This window comes from Zingiber officinale, chromosome 1A, assembly GCF_018446385.1.
Source record: "Zingiber officinale cultivar Zhangliang chromosome 1A, Zo_v1.1, whole genome shotgun sequence".
Lineage (NCBI taxonomy): Eukaryota > Viridiplantae > Streptophyta > Magnoliopsida > Zingiberales > Zingiberaceae > Zingiber > Zingiber officinale.
The window spans coordinates 174,993,041-175,015,276 of record NC_055987.1 but is presented as its reverse complement, the minus strand read 5'-3'; the positions used below and the strand labels follow the sequence as shown (position 1 = coordinate 175,015,276).

At 35.1% G+C, this 22,236-nt stretch overlaps 3 protein-coding genes across 3 annotated transcripts; all 3 read left to right on the top strand.

Moving 5' to 3' along the window:
• Positions 1 to 2,403: 2,403 nt before the first annotated feature.
• Positions 2,404 to 2,877, top strand: LOC122007139 (flavin-containing monooxygenase FMO GS-OX-like 8). Its single transcript, XM_042562930.1, has one exon. The coding sequence runs from the start codon at positions 2,404 to 2,406 to the stop codon at positions 2,875 to 2,877; it is 474 nt and encodes a 157-aa protein (XP_042418864.1).
• On the top strand, positions 2,437 to 4,625 carry LOC122012578 (flavin-containing monooxygenase FMO GS-OX-like 8). The gene is made up of 4 exons (XM_042569165.1): positions 2,437 to 2,878; positions 2,953 to 3,023; positions 3,124 to 3,282; positions 4,226 to 4,625. Exons 2-4 carry the CDS (start codon positions 2,955 to 2,957, stop codon positions 4,376 to 4,378), a joined length of 381 nt encoding a protein of 126 aa, XP_042425099.1. The 5' UTR covers positions 2,437 to 2,878; positions 2,953 to 2,954; the 3' UTR covers positions 4,379 to 4,625.
• A 413-nt stretch (positions 4,626 to 5,038) lies between these two features.
• On the top strand, positions 5,039 to 5,683 carry LOC122007130 (SPX domain-containing protein 1-like). The gene is made up of 3 exons (XM_042562919.1): positions 5,039 to 5,045; positions 5,149 to 5,181; positions 5,248 to 5,683. The coding sequence occupies exons 1-3, from the start codon at positions 5,039 to 5,041 to the stop codon at positions 5,592 to 5,594; spliced, it is 387 nt and encodes a 128-aa protein (XP_042418853.1). The 3' UTR covers positions 5,595 to 5,683.
• Positions 5,684 to 22,236: the final 16,553 nt, after the last annotated feature.

Sequence of the window (22,236 nt, the reverse complement as noted above, 5' to 3'; positions counted from 1 at the left end):
GATTATTAGACAGCTAACAATCCCTGAAATTTCACAATAAAATGGGGTAGCTAAAAGAAGAAATAGGACTCTTCTTGAAATGGTTAGGTCTATGATGGCGCAGGCTAATTTGTCTATCTCCATTGGGGAGATGCATTATTAACTGTGTCCTATATACTTAACAAAGTGCCTTCAAAGTTAGTTCAATCTACCATATATGAACATTGGACAAGTAGAAAACTAGATTTGAGTAATCTAAAATCCTGGGGGTCAGCTGCTTATGTTCATGATAGTTCTCACAATTATGGAAAACTGGGACTTAGGAGGTAAGAAATGTATCTTTATTAGATATCATGAGATATTCAAAGGTTATATTTTCATAGGTGAGCAACTAGATGGAACCATCTCCAAAATATATTTGAGAGATATGACTTTTCTCGAAACAGAGTTCTCAACCAAAGGTGATGTTGACAAAATAGATCCTCGATTTGAGGAGGATAAGATATTATCAACAAGAGAGGTATCAAAAGGGATGCCTAAGTCTAGTCAATCGAGTGGGAGTGATATGCCAAGTTATGAGTTGACTTCTCAACAACCCAACTTACGAAGTATTTGTAAAATCAAACCTAAGAAGAGGTTTGATATTGAGAATGAGGCATTGATAACACTTCTAGTTGATGATGACGAACCTCAATCCATTGAGGAAGTATTGGGATAAAGAGTTAGAGAAAAGTGGAAAGCTGCAATGGTTGAAGAAATGGAGTCTATGATTCAAAATCATGTTTAGCACTTAGTCGATATATATTCCTTCAAGCTGAAATGCTATTGGGAATAAGTGGATTCTCATAATAAAGATGAAAGCTGATGGATCAATTAACAGATACAAAGCTCATTTAGATGCAAAAGGATATATCCAAATGAAGGGTATTGACTTTGAAGAGACATTTTCTCCCATAGTAAAATTTGTATCAATACGAGTTATTTTGACCTTTATGGCACATTATGACTTGGAATTACATCAAATGGATATAAAAGTTGTTTTCCTTAATGGTGAACTTGACGAGGAAATCTATATGTTTCAACCAGAAGGTTTCATTGCTGAAGGCTAAGAGGAGAAAGTATATAGACTTAAAAAGTCTATATATGGGCTAAAGCAAGCATCAAGACAATGGAGCATAAGATTTAACGAAGTCATTTTATCTTATGATTTTGAGATGATCAATGAGGATCATTGTGTTTTCTTAAAAAGAGAAAAAAGAAAGTATGTCATTTTATCATTATATATATGTTGATGATATGCTGATAGCTGGAAATGACATTAAGTATGTGAATGAAGTCAAGAAGTGGCTGTCATCGCAATTTGATACAACGAATATGGGAGAAGCTGAGTACATCTTAGGAGTGAAGATCATTAGAGATCATCCTAAAAGACTTTTGGGTCTGTCACAAGAGTCTTATATAAATAAGATGTTACATCATTTCAACATGTCTAATTACAACATAGAACATACACCTATTGTGAAAGGTATTATTTTGAGCAAGAGTATGTGTCCTAAAACTCCAGAGGAAATAGCTAAATGAATAAAAAAATCATATGCCAATGCTATTGGTAGTTTGATGTACACTATGTTGTGTACATGTCCCGATATCAGCTATGCTATTAGCTTAGTCAATCGATTCCAGTCAAATCCAGGACTAAGATACTGGAAGGTAGTAAAAGGGATATTTCACTACAAGAAATTTTAGATTTAACCACACCTAATAGACATCAGTTTTTCGAGAAACTGTTGTCTTTTTGCCATTTAACAACGGTTTTATTGAAAATCGTTGTTGTTCACCATAATTTTTTTTAAATGACAACGGTTTTTAAAAAACTATTGTCTAATGTATGTCAAAGACAATAATTTTTAAAAAAACTGTTGTTTAATGTATGTCAAAGATAACGATTTTTAAAAACTGTTGTCTTTTAGCGTTGCTTACATGATAATATACAACAGTTTTATTAAACTGTTGTCTATTAAATGTTGTTGAATCCCAAAAAAATAGTAGTTTTTTTTAACTTCACGAACAAAATCTCACGAACAAAGAGTTTTTGTGTTTGCGTGAGGCTAGGTCACCACTGCCGATTCCCCTTGCCCCTCCTTCCCAACCCGACGCTGATCCTCGCCGCCTATCGACGCCGCGATACTTCTTCTCCCCGCATACATAACCACCAGCCAAGAGTTAACGCCGGCTGAAGCCTCATTGAGTCGTGCCTTGCTCCGATCAACGCCATAGCTGTCGTCGTCGAGCCCTAACTCTTCCCTGACGCCGGAACCACGAGGAAATCGATCGTGCTAGCACCAAGCGTCCACCGCCGGCTAAGGCTCTTCTCCGCTGCTGTTATTTGTATTAACAGCTCATATGATTACCTTTAGACAATGAATGCCAAAGAAACTCGTATCGGCCATCAACGATCATATGATTCATACCACCGCCGTCGTCGTGCTGGAGCAGAACCACGACCTCGGCGGCCAGTGGCTCTACCAAGACACTGGCTCCGGCGCTGCCACAGTCCACAGCAGCGTCTACGCCTCCTTGCACCTCAACACGCCCAGAATTTACACAGAGTTCAGCGACTTCATGTTCACTCCCGTCGAAGGAAGAGACTCCAGGAACTTCCCCGGCCACCGCGAGTTCTTCCTCTACCTCAAAGACTTCGCCCGGTGTTTCGGGTTGAACGAACTCATCAGGTTCAACACAGAAGTAGTCCACGTCGGCATGGCGGCAGCAACTGGCAAATGGATTGTGAGATCAAGGGACAGGAGAACTGATGACGGTGAGTTCATGGAAGAGATCTTTGATGCGGTTGTCGTCGCCACCGGCCATTTCTCTCTACCCAGGCTCCCAAAAATCTAGGGTAAAGCATTCACTAATTAAGCTCTTTACGTGATTTCGCCACTCTGTGACCTTCTCTTCTTCTGTGCACCTCAGGAATGGAGGAGTGGAAGAGGAAGCAACTTCATAGCCATGTCTACAGAGTCCCAGAGCCATTCCAAGATGAGGTGGTTCTTCGATCTAGTGCAGAGATAAGTTAAAACAGCAGAGGATTAAATCATTTATGCTCTGTAATTGAATTCCTTGCTTGTTTGTGAATATTTGCAGGTGGTAGTGGTCGTTGGTGGCTCAATCAGTGGACCAGAGATTGCTCTGGAGCTTCTTCATGTTGCCAAAGAAGTCCATATAAGTACTAAACACGTCGAAATCCCTCATAAATTAGTGAAGCCTGTGTCCAAATATGCACATCTGCTCTGGCACCAAGAGGTAATTGTTGAAGTTCTGTTGATATTATTGTCTTTGATCCATACCATGAAGACAATGATATTTAGTAAAAGATTATCAGACCAAATTGAGTGAGGATAATCTATTACCTTTAACAGCAATGGTATGAATCATATGAGCTGTGATTTTTGAATGACGCTTAGCCGGCGGTGGTATGAATCATATGAGCTGTTATTTGTATAATCTATTACCTTTAGACAATGATACTTGTTTCTTGCAAACGTGTTCCATGAATACAGCCATTATTTGTATTGTGTATTAGATGCAAAAGAAGAGGAAATATTTTCCTAAGGTTTTTAGCTTTTTAGACCATTGATGATGAGCCTGACTCCAAAGCCACAGCTGTATAGTGCTTATTATTAATAGCCTAAAATATCTCATTTCAGGTAATCAAATAAATCTCACAAGAGTTCTTCCTTCGGACAAGAATCTTAATAAGCTTACCCTTTCGCAAGGGGAAAATTTATATAAAAAATTCTCACAAGTAAACAGCCGATCCACAACAGCAATCCCTTTCTCTTCTGTCCTTTGTTTTATCTCTCGGAAGTCAAGCGCATCATGGAGGAGCTAGTTCAAACTGTGTACAATTAGCTCACAAAGATTGCTGATATTAGAGTTTAGGTTGCACCTCACTTTAAAAAGATAACATTCCAATAGCTAATCTTGTAGAAGTAACATTCCTACTTTTCGGAAGATCCTTTTACTTGAATTTTCCATTCAGCACTAGATCATTATTAAGAATCTTCGGAAGGTGACTTTTCCTTGCATCTTTACTTCTAAATGATGGCCTGGTAAGTTAAGCATACACAACAACAATCTTAGAAAAGCAGAAGCTTGTGATTTATCCTTTTTGTTTGCTTTTCTTACATTTTGCTTCGGTTTTCCTCATGTAACTATAACTTGTTGCTGTGGTTGAAACCTCCAGCCAGACTCCGAGACTCACCTGCTAACTATCCAATTCAAATGGAACGGCATCTTGAAGTCCGTCTCCACTTCTCTAGTTGGAGTGAGCCTGGAATTTGAAATTGCAATCTACACTATTTTTTCGTCGACGGAGTCGATAACCATGTTGTTCTAGGCCCATACTCTGTCAACATAAAGTGCTACAGGCTGGGAAAGGATACAATTGGTTCTGTTTTCCCTGTTGCCAAAGATTAGTCACACGCAGGCTTCAGTAAACGGTTTTCTTTCAACAATTTGCCATCACTTTGTTGTTTATTGGACAGTAGACACAATGATAAAGCAGTGGAAAGATTTTATTATCATTTTTTTTGTTTTGCAAAGATTCCAAAGCCTTAATTTCTACCCCATATGATAAAGCAGTGGAATGATGTTTTATTTCATTGCAAACAATCTATATGGTGTATGAATTACATTCAGTCCAGTATAAACTTAACACTTTTGCTTCAGAGGCAATTTATGAGTTTTATTTTACAATCATGTTTACTAATTGATCAGATTGATTAAGAAGGGTGTTGGAGTAGCTTGGTAAATTTGTTTTGCTAGGTTATGATAAATTAGCATTCAACAGAATAGATGTTTGGATTTCTTCTTCAAATCACACAGTAATATTTCTCTTGTCATTGGTGAAACAATCAATCCACTCTCATTATAACTTCCACAACAGAAAATTTTATGTTATTTGCCTACTACCAATGCAGTTTAACTGATTTTACATTGACTGAACAAGGTTGATTTTATTTAGGTATCAAACTCTCCCATTTGTTTTAGATATTACATGTCTTGTTTGTTAATTTCTCCAAACCATTATTTCTCAATTTGTTAACAAGGAAACTCATGTTAGCATACTCATGATCAGAGCCTAATTATAGTTTACAATTATCTGAGTGTTATTGATTAACTATTCTGTCCTTTCTTCTGGTTCTTTTTTTTTTAAATTTGTGCACTCATTTAGATGGTTTATTATTCTTATTGTGATGAATTCAGGTCTAGTGAAAATACTAAAGAAGTATGACAAGAGAACAGGAGCACTTATCAGGCAGCCCTTCATCGAAAAGGTGCTGCAACAGCCATTCTTTACAACTGATCTCCTATACAAACTCGTGAAGGAGTGTGTGGCTATGCTCGACCACCTCTTCCCCAGCAACAACCTGTCAATTTCAGCAGAATGCGACGGACAAAATGGAGTGCCAAAGCTGGCACAATCAGGTGGGAGGGTTCCGGAGTTGGAGGAGATTAAATATATGCAGAGCTTATATATGAAGAGCACCGTAGCAGCGCTGTGGTCCTTGAAACAGATTAGGAGCAAAAGTTCAACAGTCAAAACAGATTAGAAAATCTCGTGTTATATTGTTCTACCTTTGTTTTAATAGTGTTATCATTTTGTTGGTTGCTTATGAAATTTTGTTGGTTGCTTATGAAATTTCTTTAGAATGTTATAGATATTATTTTTGAATGTTAGAAAATTGTATATTAAATTTTATTTTGAAATTTAGTATTTTGAATGATTTATAATATTGGAAAATTGTGTATTAATTTTTTTTTTATTTTTTTATCTAAAAAAGACAACGGTTTTTCACCGTTGTCGTAGATAGTTTAAAACTGTTGTTGAAGACCCTGTTATTAAAGGTAGACGCTCAAAGACAACGGTGAAAAACTGTTGTCTTTGAAGGAAAAGACAACGGTTTTTCACCGTTATAAAACTGTTGTCTTTGCCTTCAAAGACAACTATTAAAAACTGTTGTCTTTGGGCACCCCTTTTAACAACACAGCCTTTAACAACAGTCCGAAAGGGGCTACGACAACGGTGAAAAACCGTTGTTGTTAGGCTTTTTTCTTGTAGTGTTTAGATATCTGAAGGCGACAACAGATTATTGTCTCTGTTTCCAAGGATCAAATATGAGTATGAAAGATTATTCAAATGCATATTAGGCTGGGGACCTGGATGACAAAAAATCCACATTATGCTATGCATTTTTGTTGAATGGTGGTGCCATCTCATGGAACAACAAAAACAAGCTTGTGTAGCTTTGTCAACTATGGAAGCTGAATATGTGACATGTTCAGCTGCTGTGCAAGAAGTAGTTTGGTTCAGAAGGTTCCTGAAGTATCTAAAGATTGTCGAGGACATTGGGAGTCCAGTAACTGTCTACTGTGATAGTTAAGCTATAATAACTTTTCCAAAGATCCCAAATATCACAGCAAAGGCAAGTATATAACGATAAAATATAACTTTGTGAGAGATATTATGGCTAAACAAAAGGTAATTCTTGAGTATGTCCCTACAAGTGCTATGCTTGCACATCCTTTTACTAAGCTAATGACTAAAGAGTCATTTAAAGAACATATAAAGTCTTTGGGACTTCGTAGAATGTAACAACATTATAATTACAATTAGATATTATGATTTGATTGTATAATTTACCATAATTTATTCAATGTATATGATGTTTTTACATTCATATAAGATCTCAGTGAACATGTTGGTAGATTGAGATTAGTCCACTCACATAGATAATCATCTCTGTTTGTTGAGTACAAATAGAGGTAAGACTGTTACTTATGGGACAACTTATGTAGCTATGAACAAAAACAGATCCATAAGTTAAGGTCATCTTGATAATTGTGTTAAGTTGAGATCATTTATGTGTTAATAATGATTGAAGTAAATGAACCCACCATTTACTGAACCTGATGAAAATCAGATTAGAATTTATATGTTGAATTCAGGGTTAAACATTAGGTATGTCTAGATCAAAATTTTTACAATGTTAAATTTGAAGAAAACATATGCTCTTTTTAGTAAAGAGAATAACATCGTAGCATGTGATTCATACCACATGTGCTATTGTGACAATAAAAGTAGTAGGAGAATGGATCCCTGTTTCTATACTATGTGAGACCTTTGAGATTATAAATTAATCTCAATTTTTACCCTTAGTGAATATTTATCTATTTACTTGACGTTTTAATTAGTGTCTGCTATTTTAGCGTATATCATATGGCTATGGATAATTTGCTCTATAGAGCATAACTAGGAAAGGGACTGATTGAAATGAATAGATTCTAGCTAAAAAGGAAGATTAAATAGATTTATATCTTTTGATGTTATTCACTAGTCGACCCATTTCTATTATGTATAAAAATGATAGTGAATATTTGAATATGGAATATGCTCTTGACATGTAGTCATTATAAGAGATTAGAGATGTTCATATTGATGTAAATGAAGATTATTTAATCTGGGTAAATAGCAAGACATGGATATCTCCACGAAAATGATTTTGTGCCACTAGGAGATTGGATATTTCATGGATAAAAGCTATGTGCCACCAGGACAAAGAGGTTATGTGTCATGATGAGTATGTCGCTAATTCATTTGGAATAGCGATTAAGTAAAGTGTAATAACTTTGTTAGCATTGATCACTTAGAGAGCGGTTATGTAAGGTGTAACAATCTTCTTAGCAGCTATCGCTCAGTGTGCTTGTTGTCGCATAAACCAATTGCTCTAAGTATGGATTGCATGTTCTAATATGATCTTTGTGACTAAACTCTCAAATAGTCTGTGTGACTTATTTAGTCTTTGTGACTAACTGGTCTTAGTGACTAACCTGGATGAACTAGTCTTAGTGACTTACCTTGGACGAGTGGAATATATAGGAAATAGGAATGTGGGGAACCCACGTTGCCCACTTCTTAGGGGAAAATTGTCCCTTATATCCCTAGGTTATTTTTCCTTTATAAGGGGTGCGTCCAAGGATCATTCATGGAAAGAAAAGACAACGAAGTGCATTGAGAATAGAGAGGACTAGGAGAATATCCAAGGCAGTGTGATTTTGTTTGTGAAATTGCGGAGAGCTTTCTGATTCTATGATCGCTCTTCCGACAGCAAGTCCGAAGATCACATTCTGTCGCCAATTACAGATCTACAGGAGATCATTGTAAGTGTTTAATTGTTTTGTGCAATCAATATATAATTCCTACAGTTATCAATGGTTCAGATCCTGTGCATTGCGAATATCAAGCACTATAAAAAAAATCGGCATTACCGATTGAATTTTTCGTCATAATTCCATCGGTGAAGTGGTTTAGGGACAGAATTACGACAGAAAATTATTTGTTGGGAGGTGATTCGTCAGAAATGATTTTACCAATAGAACCTAAATTCCGTTGGTAATTATCAACGGAAAATAAATTTCTGCAGCAAATTTTCCCGACAGAAACATCGTTTTCATCAATAATATCAAAATAGAATTACCGACGAAAATACTATTGTAGTGTCCGAAATCACTTTTTTAATTAAGGAGATTTATTGAGTTAAATTACTATTTAATTAGAATTCAGATTTATTTAATTAAGAGATTTATTGGATTACTTATAATTTAATTAGAATTCAGATCTATTTAATTAAGGAGGTTTATTAGATTAATTGTAATTTAATTAGAATTCATAATTATTTAATTAAGAGGATTTATTCAATTATTTCATATTTAATTAAGAATTTATTTAATTTAAATAGATGTAGTTAGTTAGATTTAATTAATTAAGTTAGCTTATATTTATGAAATTTGAATTGATCAATTAAGAAGACGGATGAATATAAATATATAAAATTTAATTAAAAACCAAATGTGCATATAAAAATTAATATAATTCATGTATATAAATTTTTATATAAATTTATATGGCTTAGTAAATATATAAAAATTTATATAACCATAGATATAAGTTTTTATTATGAATTAAATTTATAAAGACTTAGTATGTATATAAAAATTTATATAACGTTGGGATATAAAATTTTATATATAAAAAGATTATACATGACTTAGCATTATAAAATTTATATAGAAAATTTAATTAAAAACCAAATATGCATATAAAAATTTATATAATTCATGTATATAAACTTTTATATAAATTTATATGACTTAGTAAATATATAAAAATTTATATAACCATAGATATAAGTTTTTATTATGAATAAAATTTATAAAGACTTAGTATGTATATAAAAATTTATATAACATTGGGATATAAATTTTTATATATAAAAAGATTATATATGACTTAGCATTATAATATATATATATATATATATATATATATATATAATTTAATTAAAAACTAAATGTACATATAAAAATTTATATAATTCATGTATATAAATTTTTATATAAAAAATTTATATAACTTAGTAAATATATAAAAATTTATATAATCATAGATATAATTTTTTATTATGAATAAAATTTATAAAGACTTAGTGTGTATGTAAAAATTTATATAACGTTGGGATATAAATTTTTATGTATAAAAAGATTATACATGACTTAACATTATAAAATTTATAAGACTTAGTATATATATAAAAATTTATATAACATAGAGATATAAATTTTTATATGATTTAGTAAGTATATAAAAAAATTATAAGACTTAGTATGTAGATAAAAACTTATATAACACATGAATATAAATTTTTATTATAAAATTTATATGACTTAGTATGTATATAAAAATATATATATAACGTATAGATATAAATTTTTGTAACGACCACCCTTCTTACTACTACTACTCTCTAAGGATGACTGTTACTTAACTACTAACTCTACTTAACCGGTATGATTAAAAATCATATGGAAACCCTACCGAAAAATTTCGACAAAATCTTCCCTGTACCGGTGACCTTATTCAACAATACATGCAATATATACTCAGCCACAAGCGGCTGGAACACAAATCAATCAACCACGCAGTATAATAAATCCAAAATAAAGAAAACAACACAAGAAATCATCACACAAGATTACAATTCTCCTACTACGTCCTAATCATATCAAAATAACAAATACTATCTCAAATACTCCTAACATAGCAAAAGACAATAAAAAAACTAAACTAAAACTTCTTTCCTAGTCCCAAGGCTTCCATAGTCCTGACATCACACATCCTTCGAACACCTCCTTGTCGCCTTCCTTTCTATATCTTTTCCTTTCCTGTATCTACAGTAAGAGGAAGTGTAGTCTATAAGCAAAATTTGCTTAGTAAACGCTATCTAACTCACAAAATCTCGATATGCATGAGGATATACTGAAATCTAAAACTGAATGCTCAGCTAATCATGCTCATAAATAGCAAAGAACAGTAAACTAACTCATGCTCATCTACTAGTGAAAGAAACATACTGAAAGGCTAAACATGTAAAGTAAATCTATCCAATCATGCTAGCATAAAGAACTAAGCTTACTGAATTCTAAACACCTTCTGAATCCTATTTCACTTGTTTAAAGACTTATTCTTTAATACTTTATACTTATGTAAAACTTTCAAAAACTTATACTTATAATACTTCAAAATAATAATCAACTTCTCTTGGGCCCGGCAACTGTGCTTTTACTTTTGTAACGACCCGACCCATTCGGCGGCCCATTTGGCGACCCTATAGTCGTCGACCGTCGACCGTCGGCCGAGCCGTTACTACTAGGTTATCTAAACTTAGGGACGACTATGGGAGCCCAGCCCAAGGACAGAGAGTCCAGTACAGTGCCACTGATAAAAGTAAAATACTTGTTATCTTTTAATACTTCTATATAATGCCTCGGCATTTTCTTTAGCACCTTGTGTGTCAAAATCCCTAAAGTCTTGACTTTGGGATCCACTTAAGGCCTTGGCCTTTTTCTTTCTTTTCTTTATCTTTCTTATACTTGTTAATACTTCTAAAAGAATACTTCTTTAAAAGAAACTGAAATGTTTAAACAAAATCTAACTTTGAAATGCTTAACCCAAAAATCCGTCTACTATGCTAATAAAATTCTGCATATTAAAATCTGCATACTATACTTATAAAAATCTGCATGCTATGCTTATAAAAATCTACACATGTTCAGCTAAGGGTAAATGAATTCTGCACACTAATACTTAATAAAAATCTGCACACTAAAATGCTGCATATTAAGCTGACACAATTCTGCATATTAAGCTCTAAAGAAACTAGAAACTGATTGTTTTAGAAGGAAGGCTACTCATGCACATCTAATAACATAAGAAACTAAAAATCTGCTCATGTTATTCCAATAGCAAAGGAACTAGAAATCTAAATCTGCACATGTTCATGTTATTTACTAAATCTAAATAGCAAAGGAACTAGATGCTAAAAGGGGACTAAAATTCTGTTAGTCATATTCTCGCATGAACAAGAAGAGAAATGCATAATCGTTACCAATAAAACATGCATTAAATTTGTAGCATGCAAAAGCATAAAACCAAAACTAACATAACATACTAATTTATCTCTTAAACATGGTTAGGTTTGCCATTCCTAAACATTATTATATAAACTGAATATTATATAAATTAGTTTAGAACATGCACAATTTATATAGAACCAAAACATGATATCATGATAAGAAACCAATCTAACTTTACAAGCAGTAGAATTACCAAATTCCCAAAATTATAGAAACTAATTAAGAGTATTAACACAATTAAAATCATGCACAATTCATTTATCTTAAACATGATATCATGACCAAGAAACAAGCCAACCTTCTAAGCTATAAAATTCCCAACCTTCACCAGATTGTAGAAGTTAATTAAGATCATTAATATAATCGCAAACATGCACCATTTACCATTTCCATAATCCATCGGATTAACTCCCAAAATCCACACAAGTCTGCTTCCATTCATTGAAACAGAATCACAATGAATGGAATTCATACCAACCCATGGAAATTCAATAAACCGAACTACATCGATCGAACTCCTATCTTCATAATCAATCCAGCCTTTCACCAACAATAGGTAAACAAAGCCATCAATATTTTGTCCGTAACTTCCATAAAACTTAGAAGAGAACAAAACATCGATCAACCAAAACATCAAAATCCAGATCCGAAACTCAACTGCCATGAGATAACCCAACAAAAAGCTAAGGACACTGTCCTGAACTTGAGTAAACCAAACCCTATCTCAACCTCCTATAAAAACTCACGGCAGCAACTGAAACAAACAAAAGCTCCTTAAACACGCTTCAAAAATCAACACAAGAACTAGCATAAATCCGAAACTACTCTTCTGCAGGTGAGGAAGCGCTTACCTCTTGTTCTAGGACTTACAACCAAAGAAGGTGGCTTCTAATACTTCTAGGGCTTGCGGAGGACTCAAGCTCTCGGCAACTCCTTCACCTCCACTTGTTCTCCTTGATAAGGTGATCACGATGGTGAAGAAATCTTCGGAGAACGCCCTCGCCGGCCGCCGGAACGCCCCTTGCTTGCTGCTGCGGTTTCGCCCGACGAGAAGCGCCGACGCGAGCGTGAGAGAGGAGGGGAAATTTTGGTTTCGGCTAAAACCTAAGTTCTCCTTTTAATACTCTCATATTTCTGTTAACTAGTACTACTTAAATATATTTCAATATAGATTTTGTTAAGAAAAGTTCGGCTGGTCTTTTGGTGGGCTGCGTTCGGCTTAAGGCCCGGCGCATTGGTTCAAATCCTGGCTGCAACCTGTTTTCTTCCTATTATTTCTTGCTATTAACTTCTATTACTTAAATATAATTCTTCCTTTACTTAATCAGGTAACAATTGCTAACCCAGTTGGTTAGTCGGCTTTTAATCGAATCAAAGGTTTAGGCTTCGATTCTTCCGCCGCGCACTTTTTATTCCAATTTATTTTAAACGTTCCAACTATAGCTTAAATATATTTCACTTCCAAATATAATTAACAAAACTTTTGCAGACCAGTTGGTTCGCTGAGTCCGTTAAAATCTGGTTCGAGTCCGAGCTCTTGGGTTCAAAACCTAGCTTTAACACTTATATATATATATATTTTTTTAAACTTCTTTCTCTTGGTAAAAATACCAAACAAACTCCAAAAATTACGTAAAAATATTCTAAAAATTCCTAAAAATCTCTAGAATTTTTCTATAGCATTTCTAGATTTTAATAAGGTCTTTTGGGACTCCAAATCATGAAATTTGGGGTGTTACAATTTTTATTTAAATGACTTAGTAAATATATAAAAATTTATATAACCATGGATATATGTTTTTGTTATGAATAAAATTTATAAAGACTTAGTGTGTTTATAAAAATTTATATAATGTAAGATATAAATTTATATATATATATAATAAAAAAATTATACAAGACTTAGCATTATAAAAGTTATAAGACTTAGTATGTAGATAAAAATTTGCATAACATATGAATATAAATTTTTATGACTTAGTATAATAAAATTTATATGACTTAGTGGATAAAATTTAGACAAAGTCTTAAGCTTCATCTCATTAAAACCCTACCTCCAAAAGCCCCTGCCCCTTTGATGTGCCGTCAGCCCTAAGGATCTCCTCTCCTCCCCATTGTTCTCCACCGATTCTAGAGCTCCAAGGGAAGACAAGAAGAGGGAGTTAGTAGCTAAAGAAAAAGACATGTTCCCTACCTTGTTAATGCACTAGTTAGTTTCTATAGTTTGTGAATTTTAGGTACCATAGGTTGATATTCATGGTTGTTATGGGGAGTATGATACTCTCGCTTTAGGTTCTTTTCCCAAACTCTAAAGGGTTGTATAGATGAAGGATTTTGGTTTTCTTGAAAGGATAGTTTCCTCACAAAATGTTAAAGGTTGTCGATCATGTTCTTGCTTTACAAGTTGTGCATGTTCTTCACCTTCTAGTTGCTTTAAATCCTCCTTATAATATATAGACTTAAGGGACAAGTAAAGAGAATATTTTAGGTGAATTAATCTGAAATTGATGTCATTTAATTACTAGTGAAAACATTTAGAATTCTCTATACTTCATGAAATCGGATCCATGTTTGTAGTTTTAATATTTTATGTAGTTTCTTCATTCTTTTGATGCATACAATAACCCTTAAAATTAGAGAACTCTGTTAGTTAGAGCCCTAGAGCCAATCATTTGATGATTGTATGGACTCATGTATATCATATTCTTGTATATTAATAAAGATATTTGTTTGGTTATTATACTTATTTGTATTAGTGCCAAATAGACTAAGTATAATAGCGTCCTTGAGTAGAAGGTTCATACCTATATCAATCGATTAGTTGAATCGATAGTGAGATGATGTATGGAACACTACTCTAAATCATTCCTAGTCGAGTATTAACATTCAGGGACAATGTTAATGCAATAAGACTAGCATGTAGGTCAGCTCGATGACTTGATCTCACAAGTCATGGATATAGAGATATCAAGCTGACACATGGGTATACATTGGAGAATGTATACTGAATGACCCGCCATGAGAAAGTATCATGGATCGTTATATGAGTGTCATATACTTTCTCATGTGGCTATTAGTATGACTATTAGTCCTTAGACCTGAAGTCACCATGGATCCCTACATAAGGAGTTATGTACTTTAGTTTCGTCAAACGTCACCCGTAACTGGGTGGACTATAAAGGCGATTACTGGGTATATAACAAATTATGCAGAGGGATGTGAGTGATGTAGATGGGATCTATCCCTCCTATATGACGGGAGAGACATCGATATTCTTGATAAAGTGAGACCACGAAGTGTATGGTCATACCCAAATGAGTCAATATGAGATATTGAGCTCATTTGATTGAGTGAGTCTACTCGGAGTTCAAGATTTAGATTGGTCAGAGGATGACACGGTCTATGCCTCACATTGATCAATCTAGATGTCTAGGATAGAAGGACACTTGTCACATATTGTGAGGAGTCACAATTAGTAGTCACAAGGTGATGTTGGATCTCAACATTTCTTGTAACTTGGGTAGCAATGATGTATTGCTAGATGCTGCTCATTGCTTATGTTTTTAAAGGAGTTCTGAAACATTGCCAACGTTACAAGAACCTATTGGGTCACACACAAAGAACATGTGCATGGAGATTAGGTTCATATGATGAACCAATAGGATTAGATTCATATGATGAATCAAAAATTGGATTCAAATTAGACTTATTGAGTTAGACTCAATTAGATTCAATTGTTGAATGAGTCTAATTTAAATTTGATTCATGAGTCAATTTATATTAATGAATTGAGATTCATTAAATTAAAATTGACTTGAATCAAAGCTTGGATTTAACTCAACTAGGAAGAGCATTGGTCAAGTTTGACTTGACCAAATAGAGGTTGACACATCAAGTTTTGACTTGATGAATTGACACATCATGAGGATGACTCATCCTACATGGCATGCCACATCATCCCCTTATTGAATGGTGTGCCACCTCATGGAGGTTACACACCATTAATCCTCTTAATGTGGCCGGCCACATTAATGTGGGGGTTACACATGTGGTGGCCGGCCACACTAAGTGAGGAAAGGGTTTCATTTGGTGGCAATTGAATGGTGTTCAATGCTTCTTCTTCCTTGGGTGCTTCTCCCTCTCTCTAGCTTGCTGATGGTCGTGGCTTCATGGTGGAGAAGAAGTGAGAGTTGATTCCAAGAAACTAGGTGGTGTGAAGGTCACAAAAGGAGAGTACCTAGAGGAGTGTGTGAGTTCCTTTTTCCCTTCTCTCCTTTCTCACCTTTTAGATTCAATCCAAGAGCCCTAGAAAGTGCTAGCACACTTGTGGGTTCTCCTCTCCATCTTTGAGTGGTAGAAGACCACTCCTTGTTCGTGTGGATACCGCTAGAGGACCGTTCGCTTGACGGTCTCGAGATCCGGCTACCTTTTGGACGTTGCGGGATTACGAAGGGCACGCATCAAGGGTAAATGTTTTTCCCTCGTAGATCTAAGAGTCGATCATGTTTTAAACTCGTACTCGTATTTTTCGAAAGTTTTACCTTGTACGAGATCCGTGGCTTGGGCGATTCGGGGTTTCCGCGACGCGAAAAGCGGTTTTCGCGGTCCGAAAAACCCAACAAACTCATGGTTACTATATGCAGAACATTTAGATGAACTAAATCTGAATTTAATATCATTTAATTGCTGGTGAGAACGTTAGGATTCTTCATACTTCATGAAATCGGATCATTGTTTGTAGTCATAGCATTTCATGTAGTTTCTTCATTTTTTTGATGCACACAATGACCGTTAAAATTAGAGAACTCATGGTTACTTTTTGGAGAATATTTAGGTGAATTAAATTTGAATTTAATGTCATTTAATTGCTAGTGAGAATGTTTGGATTCTTCATACATCATGAAATCGGATAATTGTGTTGGTCCCTTTGGAGGCCGGCAAGATGGGAGGGGTGAATTGCCCTGAAAAAAAAATAAATCTACCCTTTCTTGGACTATCAACTAAATAAAGAATACTTGTAATTAAAAAGACAGAGGCTAATTAAAAGAAAGCAGACACAAAGAAGTTACTTGGTTTGCAATCAGAATATTGCTAATCCAAGGAGAATGTAGCGCACTATCTGAAGATCTCCTTCAGGCGGAGTAGCCTCTTATAGCATTAACAACACAGAAGAAAAGTATAGCACAGAAAAAAGGATTACAAGTGAATTACTCTAACTGTTGAAATCAGTGCTATATTTATAGCACTGTTCCGGGCGCCTGGAAGGGTTCCGAGCGCCTGGAAGGGTTCCAGGCGCCTGGGAGGGGATGAAACTTTATTACCGATGCTTCAGTCAGTGTCCACATCATCGTTGATAGAATTTGGGTTTCGGGCACCTGGACCACATTAAAGGCTCCGAGCGCCCGGAAGGGTTCCGGGCACCCGGACCACATAAGTCAACCAAGTTAACTTTTTGAAGTCTAGTTCCTTTGCTCTGATTTAGCTCGTCTCGGTCCGAGTCTTCCGCTCCAGCTCCGTTAGCTTGGGTGATCTCGGCCATCCGGAATAGGGCTCACCCGAATCCAAGTTCTGGCCTTCTCCTCGAGCAGCCTTCCTCCCCGGTTTCTCGTCCCTTGAACCTCGCATACGTTCTTCTCGTCCACCAGTGTACTCTTCTGCAGCACCTCGTCCCTCGGACGCACCGAGCCCGTCGGCTCTCTCCCCGTGTCGTCCTTCTCGCTAGCCGCGTCTTTTGCTCGACTTCTTGTGCTCCTAAGCTCCTGTACACTTAGACACAAGGGTTAAACCAAACAGGACTTAACTTAACTTAACTTGTTTGATCACATCAAAACACCTTAGGGTTCCAACAATCTCCCCCTTTTTGATGTGAGCAACTCAAGTTAAGCTAGGGTAAAACAAACATAATGTAAAGACAAATAATTTTACAAATAAGTGCAAATAAGATTTTTCAATGAAAAAATTTTGATTATACCTCCCCCTAGACTTAACCTTCTTCTCCCCCTTTGATCAAATAAAAATATGGGGCTCTTAACATGTCTAAGGTTTACTTTAATTTTTAAGTGGAAAAAAATTCTAAGTGACAAAATTTTCAGGCAGAAAAAATTTCTAAGAAAATTTCTAAAAAAATTTAATTCTCTAAGTTAAAAACTTTTGTGAAATGGAATAAATAACCTTAAAAAAAATATTTTAACAGTAATAATTTGAATTTTCTGAGTGAAAAAAAATTTCTAAGGTAAAGACCTTTTTTTTCTTTAAAAATTTTTTTCTAAGTTTTTGCAAACATGAATATTTTTGAAAATTTTCTAAAACAAATTGAATAACCCTTAAAAGCATTAAGTAATTTCAATTCAATATTTTTTCAGTTAGTCAATTAAACTTTTTATTTCAATACTTGACTTCCAGGCAGTGGCGAGGCACTAGGCCTTCTTGGTTATTAGAGCAACAACCACTTTCTAGACTAAGCCTCATAAAGAAATTGAATGTTTAATTTTCTCGCTGAAAGTGTTAAGTCTAATTTTAATTTTAAATTAAATAAGCTTTTGGAACCCAATAGAGGTTCCTTCCTATAGGGTTAATCAGATATTTTCTAGGTATATAGGCTTTTGATATTTTCTGATCTGACTTTTGTGAAACCTATAGTACCAGTTTAATCCTCTATAATTTCTAAAAGCAGAAATATTTGAACAAGTAGAATTTTTCAAGTTTTCTATTTCTTCTTTTAATTTATCATTTTCAAGTCTTATTTTATCAAGATCTTCTAATAAACATGATTTTGCTAAAAAAAATTATTTCTAAGTTTTCATTTTTTAATTTATTATTTTTAATTTTTAATTTGTACATCGATTTTGCCATAGACTTAATACCATAATAAAACTGATCAGGAGGTAAGAGACATACCTCACTTACCATATCAGACATGAAGCCTAACTCTCTCCTTGCTTCACTGCTTTCATCTGAAGTCGCTCCCCCTTCATCGATGTTGGCTTCTGATGTACCTTTCCCTTCATAGCTCACCATCAGTGCTAGTCTGGTATATTCTTGTATTTCGGACTCAGATGATGAACTGTCGTCCCAAGTTGCTTTTAGGTTCTTGTACTTCTTGGGTATCTTGACTTTATCCTTCTTGAGTTCTGGGCAATCTTCTTTTAAGTGTCCTTCCTTTTGACACTGGTAACAACGAACCCTTCTTTTATTTCTTGAATTTTTCTTATTCTGTATTTCTTTAAATTTATTAGATCTAAAGAAGTTTTTGAAATTTCTTACCATATAAGCTTCTTGATCTTCTTTTGAATCTGACTCGAGTTCATCCTTCTTGGTTGCATTTAGCGCCATAATCTGGCTTGAATCTTTTGATGTCCCTGCACATCTGGTTTCATGTAATTCAAGAGTAGAAAATAATTCCTCTAAGGTACTTACCTCCAGGTCCTTTGAGATGTAGTAGGCATCGATGATTGAGGTCTATTCCAGAGTTTTGGGAAAGGCACTGAGTGCGTAGCGTATCGTGTCCCGATTGGTTACCGTTTCACCGAGGTTCTCGAGTCCAGTAATTAGTTCTTTTACCTTTACGTGTAGATCGACTACCTTCTCACCTTTTTCCAGACGGATATTTGTCAGCTTGTTCTGAAGTATATCTCTTCTAGCGAGCTTAGCTTCGGATGTGCCTTCATAAAGTTCCAGGAATTTTTCTCAGAGTTCTTTGGTCGACGAGTAGCTTCCGATGCGGTTGACTTCTTGAGGCGGCAACATGCTCAACAAGTGATACTCCGCTCGGTTATTCGCTATGGAATCATTTTGCCCCTTCTTCGTCCAAAGACTCTCTTCTTTTTCTTCTCCATTTTGATTCGTAGGATCTACAAAACCATATTTTATTATTAAATGAAGTTTAAAATCGATTTTCAGAAATACCTCCATATGACGTTTCCAGTGTGTGAAGTCTCCCTCGAATTTTAGAGGAACAATGCTTGGTCCAACCATTGGTTGCTTTACTTCGGTCAACGGTTAGTCCTTCTGAAGCGTCCTCACTTTAATACCACTTGTTGGCCCCTTTGAAGGCCAGCAAGAGGGGAGGAGTGAATTGTCTTGAAAAAAAATAAATCTACCCTTTATCGGACTATCAACTAAGTAAAGAATACTTGTAATTAAAAAGACAGAGACTAATTAAAAGAAAGCAGACACAAAGGAGTTACTTGGTTTACAATCAGAAGTTTGATAATCCAAGGAGAATGTAGAGCACTATCTGAAGATCTCCTTCGGACGGAGTAACCTCTTACAGTGTTAACAATACAGAAGAAAAGTATAACAGAGAGAAATGGATTACAAGTGAATTACTCTAACTGTTGAAATCAATGCTATATTTACAGCACTGTTCCGAGTGCCTTGAAGGGTTCCAGGTGCTTGGGAGGGGATAAAATTTTATCCCCGATGCTTCAGTCAGCGTCCACATCATCACTGATAGAATTTAGGTTCTGGGCGCCCGAAAGTGTTCCGGGCACTCGGACCACATTAAAGGCTCCGGGCGCCCGAACTACATATGTCAACAGAGTTGACTTTTTGCGGTCCGGTTCCTCTGCTATGGTTCAGCTCGTCTCGGTCCGGGTCTTCCGCTCCGGCTCCATTAGCTTAGGTGATCTCGGCCATCCGGAATAGGGCTCACCTGAACCCAAGTTCCGACCTTCTCCTCGAGCAGCCTTCCTCCCCGATTTCTCATCCCTCGAACATCATGTATGTTCTTCTCGTCCACCAGTGTACTCTTCCGCGGCACCTCGTCCCTCGGACGCACCGAGCCCGTCGGCTCTCTCCCCATGTCGTCCTTCTCGCTAGCCCCATCTTCCGCTCGACTTCTTGTGCTCCTAAGCTCCTGCACACTTAGACACAAGGGTTAAACCAAACAGGACCTAACTTAACTTGTTTGATCACATCAAAACACCTTGGAGTTCCAACAAATTGTTTGTAGTCATAACATTTCATGTAGTTTCTTCATTTTTTTTTATGCATACAATGACCCCAAAATTAGGGAACTTATCGTTAATGTATAGAGAGAATTTTAAGATGGTTTAGTAGATTTTAGGGTCCTTTAAATACTGGGAATATATATATATATATATATATATATATATATATATATATATATATATATATATATATATATATATATATATATATATATTTGGGGGTCTTCATGTTCCATGTAGTAGAATCATTGAAATGGTGTTGTTGATATACCAGTTGTTTGATATTGCATGCTATGGTGTAGTTCGGTTTGAATCATGTTAAATGTCAGGAAATCAGTAACCTCAACAACTCATCAAAGTGATAATAGTTTTGGATCCTTAGGACTTGACAAGTTAGGTCATAAAACATGTCCTTGATGACCTTGTATAATGATGTTGATAAGTTAGTTCGTTTGATATGTACCAATTAAATTTTTGTTTACATCATTTCAAATACTATGGAATCAGAAACCTTATAAACTCATTAATGGGATGCAAGTTTAGGATCTTTATAGTTCAACAAGTTAAGCTATAAATTATGTTTTTCCCTTACAATAATGTTTAGGTCCTTATACTTGCTTTCCGTTAGAAGTGACACTTTCCTTGTTGCTCTAGATGGATTGTATAATTCCTATGTTTCAGATTTAATAAAAGTTAGTTTTATTCATGGTATTAGGGAGCTTGATCATGTTATTTCCTTACCACCATGTTAGTTCCTATGCATGTTCATGCTATGTTGATGTACAAGTTTATGCTTAAGCACATGATATAAATTTGCATGCTTATGTTTAGGTTTGCAATTATGCCATGTTCAAGTTGCCATGAATGCTCATACTATGTTGATGCATAAGTCTATGTTTAAGTTTATGTTATGAATTTGTATGCTTAGGTTAAGATTTACGATTATGCTCATGTTTAAGTAGTGATCAAGTTGGGAGTAAGTGTATGATTATGCTTATGTCCATGTTATTGTAATTATGATAGGGAATTTGTGTGAAACCGTTGCATGCATGTAGGTATGGGGTGTACCTAACAAAAAAACTAACGTGGTCATCGTATGAGTATGGATAACCAGGTTTTAATGAATATGCATAATATGGATTTTATGATAATTAATAATTTTGCATGTTATAGATTTTATGATAATTAATTATTATGCATGTTAAGGATTTTATGATAAATGATGATTGTGCATGTTATGAATTTTACTATGGGTTGAGTTATGAACCGAGGACCTAAGTCCGGGGAGCTCCCCAAATCTACGTAGTTGAGTGTGACCCGTGTCCATAGCCTGGAAGCTCACTAAAATCTATGTGATTGAGTGTGACTGGTGTCCATAGCTCGGGAGCTCACCAAATTCCATGTGGTTGAGTATGACCAGTGGCCTTAGCCCTGGAGCTCACCTACCCCCACGTGGTTATGCTTATGTTTATGCTTATGTATATGCTCATGATTAAGTATATTTTTATGTGTATGTTTATGTCATGCAAGTATGCTTATGTTAATGCTTGTGAACATGCTCATGATCAAGTTTATTATTATGTCAAGTTCATTTATATGCTTATGTTTATACTCTCATGCTTATGTCGATGTCTATGCTTACATTCATGGTATATTAGTAGGAAGGTCCCCAGTTACCTAGAATGTGGTTTCCCTTAGAACACTATATTATAAGCACTAACTACGACATAACACAGTTTTGAATATGCTGAATCTCTCGACTCATAAATTT

Coding starts and splice junctions, on each gene's coding strand:
- LOC122007139 (XM_042562930.1), top strand. CDS start 2,404: ATGCCAAAGAAACTCGTATCGGCCATCAACGATCATATGATTCATACC.
- LOC122012578 (XM_042569165.1), top strand. CDS start 2,955: ATGGAGGAGTGGAAGAGGAAGCAACTTCATAGCCATGTCTACAGAGTC. Junction 3,024..3,123: donor CAGAGCCATTCCAAGATGAG/GTGGTTCTTCGA, acceptor GAATATTTGCAG/GTGGTAGTGGTCGTTGGTGG. Junction 3,283..4,225: donor ATCTGCTCTGGCACCAAGAG/GTAATTGTTGAA, acceptor TGAAACCTCCAG/CCAGACTCCGAGACTCACCT.
- LOC122007130 (XM_042562919.1), top strand. Junction 5,182..5,247: donor CTATTCTGTCCTTTCTTCTG/GTTCTTTTTTTT, acceptor TGATGAATTCAG/GTCTAGTGAAAATACTAAAG.